General features: G+C 41.3%; 1 protein-coding gene across 2 annotated transcripts in view; it reads right to left on the bottom strand.

The window, feature by feature from the left end:
- Positions 1 to 52: 52 nt before the first annotated feature.
- rsrc1 (arginine/serine-rich coiled-coil 1) overlaps positions 53 to 10,388 on the bottom strand; it is a 124,118-nt gene continuing 113,782 nt past the window's right edge. For both annotated transcript variants that reach the window (XM_084951365.1, XM_084951364.1), the window contains exons 8-10: positions 5,627 to 5,733; positions 3,453 to 3,560; positions 53 to 370 (exon numbers count right to left, since the gene is read on the bottom strand). In XM_084951365.1, the coding sequence (XP_084807491.1) occupies positions 278 to 370; positions 3,453 to 3,560; positions 5,627 to 5,733 (308 nt within the window). In that variant the 3' untranslated portion in view covers positions 53 to 277. The remainder of the gene's footprint in view (positions 371 to 3,452; positions 3,561 to 5,626; positions 5,734 to 10,388) is intronic.

The raw sequence follows: 10,388 nt of genomic DNA, 5'->3' as shown, positions 1-10,388 counted from the left end.
AAAACAAAAGAAAAACGCCGATCTTAACAAAAACACACACAAACAGCACACATTGAAACCAAAAAATGTTTATTTGTACAAAGTCTCACTAGTCTGTATAATTACTAAAAGAAATTAGAGGAAGGGGGATAAAAACATATTGTGATGTCCTGAAACATGAGAAAATATGACAGGTGCTAAAAGAAAATAACACCAAACACGACTACATGAATGAGGTTCAAACGCAGACTGAAACTGTCCTGGGAACAGGAAAGAGCTCTCGGGTCACCGATGCTGCTCAGGGCACAGGGCTTCCCATCAGCCTCTCCTGTCGCAGCGAGATCAGCCTTAGCAGCCACAGCTCCTCAGCCTTCTCCTTGTCCAAAAACAACTGCAGACCAACAACGAGAGGATATGTTAGTAAACACAAAGACAAAAGGCACATCTGTACTATGGACTGCTATGAAACTATACAATCATTTTCTTTGATTTTGTTAGTGTACCAAGTCACTATGATTGAGAAGAAATCACAGTAGAATAAAAAAATTTTTTTTATCTGATAATAAGAAATTGAAATCCTCAATAACTATGACCAAACGGAAACAGCACAAAACAGTTTGATTTTGATTTCTGTAATGAAAATTCTCACACCTGAGAAATAAAAACCACACAATCTTTTCTTTAAAAAATTGATTTGAACAATCCATCAAATACACAGATATTTAAGAGTTAAACCTATATTAAAGCAGGATCTTTAAAAAAAGAAAAGTGATATGGAAGCAATCCCTCTCAATGATCACATAATCCAGTGTACGAAATATGTGGCAGTGGATTTATTTGAACTGACCCTGACATGCTGTTATTAAAGATAGCTTGTTTTATCTAAGACTACATTGCAAACGTGAAGCCATTCCTCTGTTTGAGAGAACTACCCATGCCTTTATTTTGTCTCGACTTGATTATTGTACTCTTCTTTATTCAGGTGTCAGTTTGCCGTTGGTTAGCCAAGTACAGCTGGTCCAAAACACTGCAGCACGGTAATTAACTGACTACATATCTCCTATACTAGCATCCCTACACTGACTGCCAGTCAGTTTTCAAATCAATTTGAAGATTTTATTAGTTGTTTTTAAGCCACTGCATGGATTAGCGTCCTAGTACATCTCCGATCTTTTAAGTTGCCTCATTCCTTAAAGATCACTGATGTCTGCGGAGCAAATGCTCCCAGCTGTGCTGAGATCCAGATTAAAGCACAGAAGAGATTGGGCCTGATTCGGCTTTTTTCTGGCAGAAAATATGTCTATGTATCTAATCTAATATTTAATATCTAATATGTAGAGCCCTACAAAAAAGAAACACATTGCCATGTAGCTAAATATGCTTAATTAAAAAAAAAAAAAAAAAAAAGGTTATATTTTATGGCTACTGCAACATGCAACATCTAGCCAAAAAAGCTTCCACCTGGATTTAGCTAAGAAAGCAGGAAGGAACTTTAAACACTCTTAAACAACCATGTTGGAAGACACTAGCATACACTGAAAAATCTCTTGATACATGCCAAACTACTAAAATTGTGTTATGACCTTGTTCACTATCTTGTTCAAAGAATAAATGTAGTCATTAAAAAATCTAATGATCTGAGAAAGCTATGTTTAATGGTGAAGGTAAGTACTTTTCCACAGACGCCATGTGAAGAAAACTCACTAAACAGCTGTGTGGTATTAAAAAAACCCACGCTTATCAGTGAGGCTAAGACTGTGATTTGGTATGAAGCATAAAGATTGGATTCTGCAGCAAAGAAAAAGGTCACATGGTTGGATGAGTCCAGATGTTCCTGCTTCCAGATTGGTGGGTGCATGGGGTAAGGAGAGAAATATCATGCCTCATGGCTACTGTACATGCCTGTAGGGGGCAGTGTTATGATCGGGGGTTGTTCCAGTTGGTTAGATCTGGATAGAGCAGCATCACGCATCCAAATAAAATGAGATCAGCTGAAAACCTGAATTTAGTGAAGGACATGCATGAAATAATTTTCACACATGGATTGGCCACCACAGAATCCAGAATCCACTGATCAATCATAACATAGTGACCAGCTCCAGGTGACCCTACATCCTGAATGAAAATAAATCAGAAGTAAATCAGTTAAGTTTCCCTGTAAGTAAGAGAGCACGACATGGAGTAGTCTGTGCTGCTCGCTGAGACCCATGAGGACAGATTAATGATGCTGAAATACAAGTGAAGTCTTGGGTACCTTACACATCTTATCAGTCCTTTTCTATCTACTCAGCCCTAAATGCACATAAGAAAAACTTAAAAAAAACATGTAACTCTCTTCTTGTCCCATAGGCCTAGGTGGATGTAAAAGCCTGGTTATAGAAAAGACCAACGCATGCGACTTGCATTCACCTCAGTACTTCACCAGCAGTAATGATATTGATTGCAAGTGGGGTATAAAAACTGCTGCTGCAAGTGCCTGATGAATGAAGGCATCTGTTTATTACAAAGTAACATAATGACTGCGAGGCTGTGAAGCAAGGCGCTGAGACACAGGGGGAAAATTGGAAGATCATTTCTATATTCACTGCATGTGTTTGTGTGAGGGTGAGAGATAATGTTGACATGCTGACTATGTGTACATACTGTACATCTATGTGGTGATGTGTCCATTATTATGTAGATTGCAGCGCAAACCCCGGGCATGCCAATCCTTCATTCCTAACCTACGCTGCTTACAGCTGCACTGCATGTTGGCTCCGTGTTAGATTCAGCACCAGTGAGTTCTTGTCTGTCGGCCCTGCGCTGGTGTCACGGTGCTAATGAGGCTGTGTGTGTGGGATGACAGTATCTGAGCTGGGCTAATGGGACTCATCTGTTCTAATTGGAAGTAGAGCTGGAGCTGGAGCAGGGGCCGGGGCCCGCCTGGGGCATATTGCTACCATACATCAGCCTGTCTAAGGGTGTGTATGCGTGCGGATTTGGCTGGGGGGCACTGTGTGTGTATGTAAGATGGTGTGTGTGTGTGTGACCGGGGTTATCTGCATACATCAGTACATAACTTAGTTTCCCCAGTGGAGATAGATGACTGGGAAGCCCCAGGGAGCGTTATTGGAGTTTAAAGTTTTCCTTCTCGTTTTTCATCGTTGGTCGGCAGAAGAGGAGGAGGAGGTGATGTAAGGCGGCACTAAACTGCTGTAGCACAGTGTCCTGCTTGCTACATGCAGGAGTGGTGTATCTAGTGGTGATGACAGCAGTAGCATTTTTAACATAAAAACTTTACAAAGTTTGTCCACAAATCGATAAATTCAAGCGACACAAATGACAAGATCAACTTCAGCGATGCCTCAGGATTAGAAACTCCTCACTGGCTCGGAGGCTGTTAAAAAGTTGGCTGTTATGGAGAAGAACGACAGCTTGTGGGTCATACTGTAGCAGAGGAAAACAGCAGAAGGGTTTGCCTGGTGAGAACTTACACTTGGATGAGCAAGCGTGTCAGTGTCACTGTATACTATTGACGTGGGAAGTGTGACGTCCTGCGAATATGCCCTCTCTGGCTCCTGCTTCACCTCAGGCAGCTCAGTCTGTATTCACAGGAATACACAAAAGCGCACATACAAAATTTAAAATGAGCACAGAGACTTGCCTGAGTGTACAAAAAAAAAAAGTTCAATGAATTACAAAAGTTCCAGAAAGGTCCAGAGGACTAAAACAAAAACTTTCACAACTGCAGTTTCAGGATTCCTACAAACAATGTAAAAAACACTATATAGATTTGAATATACAGAACATGTACAGACTATATATGCACAATTGTGCGATAGAAAACAATCATTAAATGCAATATGTCACTTCTCCAGCAGATGGCAGTGAAACCCTGGCCTAATGCAGTATATCTGAGGAAAGCAGAGTACTGATACGCATCAGCTTGTATCCTGAATGCAATACATTTATCTGTGCATGTAATAAGGCAGTGTGATATCTTATATATTCATCTGAGGATGTCAGCCAGCTTGTGTCTTGTGTGAGGCATCAAATAAGCAGAAAGACAAGTCCACATAGGTCTATTAAGCTCTTTTTGCGCTGGTGATTACTGAAGTTTAAAATCTGGAAATATAAAAATATTAAAACACAGCTTTGTGACAGGTGAGCCTGGCCGGTCAAACAGCAACAACACACGCATGTTGTTAATTTTGTTGCAGTTACAGACACATAACGTACACGTATTAGGACGGAGGCTCTCTACTAGATTTTCATCTGTACAGTCAAAGCTGATAGAAGGAAATGTGACATTTTAAAATGACTCTATCCATTTACTTAAAGCTATTGTCCTTGTTGTTAAGATGACATGTCAAAATGTTTGCGTTGCAAAGTCCATTCATGTTTCAAACACTTCTAATACCAGTCTCAGAGCAAAGGATTACTCAGCTGGAAAGATCCATTTCACAATAATTTGGCAGGATAAACAAATCCAAGCGAGATCTAAAACATGCTGATTAATAAGCACCATGCTGTGCCAAATATCTGATCGTAAAAGCAGTCATTATATTTTCCCGGGAACAATATGCTGAATTCACATTTTTTACTCAATGAAACTTGCTTAAAAGGGGAGAAATATTTCTTATGAGCTACGGGACCAGATGTTTAAGGTTTCACTGGGTTCTCCTCATTAACAGTTAATTATATATCATTAATAAACTCCACTCACAGATAGACTACTATAAATACCAAATCCACTTCACAAGAGGGAGCGAAGATATGCCGAAATACATTTCACTTATGGGCAAACATATTTGGAGATTTTGGGACAACATAGTTTAAATGGGTCAATTATCTGTGTATTTAAAAGAACAGTATATATATATATATATAGCCAAAATACACATAAATAATATGAATTATTAAGATCTATCAGTAATACTTGACTCAAAATTGCCCCAAAAGAAGAGCTGGTTTAAACTTGAACTAAAATACAACTAAAACCTGAGTGTTCTTAAAAACGCAACTCATTAAAGAAACATTTTCTTTATCAATTTAAATAAAATAAAATATTGTAGTTCATCTTTTAAAATTGATCCTGGTAAATTTATGTGAAAGGCGCTCAAAACAAAGCATATTTTGCATGTGCAACCTGTGCAGCCCCCTGGTGCCAGAGCACGCTGGCTCAGTCCATTTCAAATTGCAACCACACGGGTCTTGACCTTTGTCAGACTCACCAAGCTATGTCACAAAAGTCTGTGCAGGCTTGCTGTCACATGTTGTCGCCTATCTTTTCAAAAGAGCCATGAGCCCCAACAAATCAAATTCCTGCTCCTTTGGAGACACGAACATTTCAATAATGACTTCTGTGTTTTGTCTGCATCTGCACAACCAGAGGGGGGAGAAAGAAACAGAGAGAGGGAGACAGAGGATGGCTGTTGCCTGCTGTGGCTTTTGTGTGGGTGCTGCCGCTTTGGAGGCGGCGGAACAGTGGAGCGTCTGATGAAACCGTCTCAGGTCGGAACAAACGGCGCTGAATGGGAATGTTTGATTTGGTCTGGGCTGTCTCTGGACAGACGGCACAGCGTTGCAGAGAGGGAAATTCAATAAGAGATGGAGTGAAAAGCTAGAGACAGTGAGGGGCAGGGAGAGAAAGACAGACAGAACGCACCTTTATTTCATCCCTGGATGATTTGAAAGCCTGAGGAACAAAAGAATCACTCTCGATGGCCTCAATGTCCTTTATCCTTCGCACTTGCTCCTCCAGAGAAGTTCCCTCTGAAACACATGTAACACAGAAGATATGAACAAAAGCACGTGCACACATGTACACAGACACACACGTGTGTGTCAGCCAATCCTTGTCATGTTCTGAAAGGCACCAGATTTCATGTGGATTGGGCTATGGCTCTTTATAATGCCCTTTGACACATACAATATCAAATATCTGATATTCCCCTATTTTAATCTTGGCCTCCATGAAAAAAGGAGCCTTGGCTTAGCCAAGGGCAAAGAGTTCCTACAAAAGCCAGCAGGGGAAAAAAAATACTAACAGGATAATAGCCAGACAGTGAATTACACTCAGATAATGCATTCTAAAATAATCAAAAATATGAACACAAACTCATTGCAATGGAATTTCATTATGGAGACTAAATGTGATTAGGTTTCATACAGTTTTCATGCATCAGAAAGTATTTTGCTCGGGCTTGTCCAATCAAACAAAGAGACACAAAGGGTTTCAATAAATTACTCTTGGATATAAACACACCAGGATTCTGCATATCAGATAATAAAATCATTTCAAGAATTCGAGAGCAGTCTTTGTAGCGTAGGAGGGCAAAAATAGGTGTGCTGGGAAAGTTAGCGACAGGAAAAAAAAGAAGAAGAAGAAAAAAAAGGAGAAAGTCTGAATGCCGCTATTATTCTCTGCCTGTCAATCTTTCTACCGATCAGTCAATATTCATCCCTCTCTCCCCCATCCATCCGTCCTCTCCTGCACTCTCCCATCTCTCTATCTGTCAATCCAGCAGACATCCATGTTTCTCTGCAGCACTGATGTAGGCTGTGTCGTGAAAAGAAGTACACAAATGTGAACACACACACACACACACACACACAGAACGGGATACAAGTGCTTCGGCATGCATAGGTGTTCGCAAACTTACATACTTACACTTGTGGCTTGCAAGTGTAAATCTGTCCATACTACACACTCGCTCACACACACTCTCACTTTGTGCATTTGGAGCTAATAGCGGGAATTAATTCAATCCATTAGCAGCTACAGAAAGGGTGTCACAACAGATATTCATGGCCCTGGTGTTTAATGAATAAATGAATATTTGTTCCAGCTTTCACAGCAAAGCATCACACGCTATCAAACACACACACATACATACACACGCACACGCCCTATTAAAGTTCATAATAGCACTCAAACAAACTCGGTTTTGATTTTAATGCAGTGCAGAATTGGACAAGTGAGTGACAAGTGGAATTAAGCCTTCCTATATGACAGACTATCAGCTTGTCATCCTGTGCGGGAAGATGCGAGCGTAGACGCACTGCACAGCAGCTCCAAAAATAGTCATTACCTTGACTGGGCTGCTAGATGAAGTCTGAACACTGGCCCAATATCCTCTTCAAGACTGTGGCCTGTCCTTCACACCACTATCACACCACAGCTCGCTGCACGAGCATCCGCGCGCTCGCATGAAAACTAATGCCTGTGACTGGCCGACAATTAATTCAGCACATTAATTCGCTTTTTTTTTTTAAATTACCCCTTCTCTATTGTCCTTTGAGCATGAATGCCCTATATAAACAATCACCACACAAACAGCCACACTGACATGTATCCGCACACATACACACACTCCATATCTGCTAGCATCTCCTTGGCAGGCCCGTCTGTTGCTGGGCTGTCCGTGCGCGCTGCAGGAATCCATTAAGAGCTCAGACTTTTTGACAAACACATTATTGGTAGATAAAATGACTTCCATATGCTGTTTGTCAGATGTCAGCGGGAAAAGATATGTATTTCATGAGAAAATCCAAAATAATGGACTTTGAGTGCGGGCCTAGCAAGCTCAGAGGCAGACAAAAATCAATACTCTAGCTGGGTGAGCGCACTCTGCAGCTTGGAAAGGTCAAAGTTGATATTTAATATTGACACATTATCTGGCAAATTAATTTAACAGGTCGACTCGATTGTCACCGCATTAGGAACGCGTCTCTGTCATCGATGAGAGGAGGATGAAGTGAAAGCAGATAGAGAGAAAGCAGATGCAGAAAATGAGACGGGAAGGAGAAGGAACAAAAGTAGACACAATTAAATGCGCAGTATGCACTGCTTTAAATTAAGTTATTTCTTTATCTCTCTGTGGCATCTGTCTGGATTCTCAAATGCACTCCAACCATTACTTTGACCGAGGAAATGAAATAAAAATCAGTCAATAAACTTTTCTTATGCATCTGCAGATTTGAATAATGGATAGTGACAAACCAATGTATGTCAGCATGCGTTTGTGTCCTTGCATGATTACATCCACACGTGTGTGTGTGTGTGTGTGTGTGTGTGTGTGTGTGTGTGTGTGTGTGTGTGTGTGCTCGCTCTTAGGAGTCAGAAAACTAACTTACCGTCTCATTACTGAAATTAGTTAGATAGACAGCAGTGCTGATGAGTGGCTCAGAATCAATAGGCTATTGTTCGCTCTAAATAGCTGTTTGTCCACTTCATTGATTAAGACCCAAAGACGGGGAGAGAAAATCAAACCAGCAAATGGAAGCAGATTTCCGCTCATCTCCTTCAGCCTTGAAGACGAGAGCGCTAAGCAGCAGTTGCGCTTCACTGCCAGAAGAGGGGACTCTTCAACAACACATGCCCACATGAGAGTCGAAGCCCTGGGCTATGGCAGCATTGTCTTTGTATACTTGACTTCGGTCTGCTGTTTGTCAATCAGGAACAGCGGAGCTGAATATATTACTGCTGCTGATTAATTCCAGTAACTGACTGACCTAGCGTGTCTGCCAAAGCACCATAGCACTTGTTTTCTAAATAAAATTAAAAAAAGGAAAACAAAATGCTTGTTTAATTGCATTGTTGTAAACTGCGGCAAATCTTTGGAATATGGCAGGGAAATTAAAGTCGGTTAATGATTTTATTAAAATCAATAGGCCAAAGCAAAGGCAAACCGAGCTCCTGTGTTTATGATGGGTAGTATAATGTGAGAAGAGCAATACATGTATTTGTGATCTGCCTAATAAAAAAAAAAGTCCATTATAATTTTTAATATTTAATAAAAAAATAAAGCATTTTAAAAAAAGATTCAAATTGACACAAAGTAAATTTTATCCGGGTTTATTTTTTGACACAACAGTTATTTCCTGTGTACTGGAAACTCAAATCCCTACAAGACGTCTGGATAAACATTTATCCAACTTTTGTATCCCATGCCCGACTTTCAGATGTGCACGTACACGTGCTTGCACATCACAGCATCTCTCAGTGTCCCAGGTTTCAATAATGCGCCTCTCTCTCCTCTGCCCCCCTGCACCGCACTAAAGATGTGTAATTCAATGCTCAATTTAGGCCTGTCTCGGTGGAGATTTTTTTGCCTGCTAATTGATAGAAATTAAGCCATTAATCAAGCCACTAGCCATCATTCAACCCAGGGAAGATGAATACAAACTTTCATAATAACCACCTTCCCCATTTTAGCCCTCATTAGCATTAATTTTTAATGTAATTATGCTATTCTTTTACACTGAGCTCATAAATTACTGCTCTTTTGTTGCTGGCTGGCCTTGTAAAATCCAAAGTAATGCTTTGTAGTCTGATCTTTAAGGCAATTACTGGCTTCTTCACTCTTTTATCTCCCTGCATTTCCAATAACCTGCTCTCTAATGATTTATCTCCGCTGCACCCCCCCTCCCTCCCCCACCATCATCCCCTTCCTCGCTCTTTCTCTAGCTCTGCACCAGCGGCCAAACGCCCAGCTGCCAGCCTCCGCCTCCAATCCCCCATCCGCCCACATTCTCCCCATCTCTTTTCAGCAGCCCCAGATACATTTGGGGATGCACAAAAACGCACGCACGGATGCTTGCCTCCGCCAGCTTAACTGTATTAACGCACCACACTCACACGTGTATGAGGACATCCAGACAGTGTGTGTGTGTGTGTGTGTGTGTGTGTGTGTGTGTACACAGCAACTTTGTTTACTATCTCCTTAAAGTAATTTTCCATCTCACCCATCATTAGTAAATACCCAGCTCCAGCAATGGCGACAACACCCAGGGAATGCCAAGGTAAGAGACTGCCGCTGCATCTCTCTCTCTCTCGGCTGGTCTCCTGTGGGTCTTACCTGTAGGCTAACTGCTCTTGTTTATGTAACCCCTGAGCTGAGCAAACGCACACATGATCGCATGCACGCACACAGGCACACACTCGCCAAGCTTGGCATCAAACAGCTGAGTTAAGCTTAGCAGGGGTGTGTGCTGGGGGCGATAGAGGGGCTCCGGTCTGGCCCTGTTCTCAGCAGCAGCATCCTGGCTGCATCAAAGTCTTTACTGTATGATTCTCCGGGCCCAAACAACAGGCTGCTCCGATGCATAACTGGGAATTGGACTAAATAACAACAACAGGAAAAAAAATAAATAACCAAAAGGTTACTTATTAAAATTGTCGGCACAAATTGACTGTCTGGAAGACGTTTTGCTTTGCGGATGGGAATATTGGTGTTGGTGCTAATGAGATATTTTGTCCTGTCCTGCTCGGGACCAGAAGCACAGACTCAGACCTATTGTTTTACTTACAGATTGAAAGCAAAACAAGCAGCTTAGGTTATTAAAAAAAGGTGTCCTGTGTGGGCCTTGGTTGGGTAATACTTTTAGACTGTATCGATTACGGAACACTGACAGGTTCTTATGTT

This window comes from Perissodus microlepis, chromosome 14 (genome assembly GCF_051167445.1).
Source record: "Perissodus microlepis isolate ML-2025 ecotype Zambia chromosome 14, ASM5116744v1, whole genome shotgun sequence".
Taxonomy (NCBI): domain Eukaryota; kingdom Metazoa; phylum Chordata; class Actinopteri; order Cichliformes; family Cichlidae; genus Perissodus; species Perissodus microlepis.
Note: the sequence above shows the minus strand (reverse complement) of the source record. Positions and strands in the feature narration are given on the sequence as shown.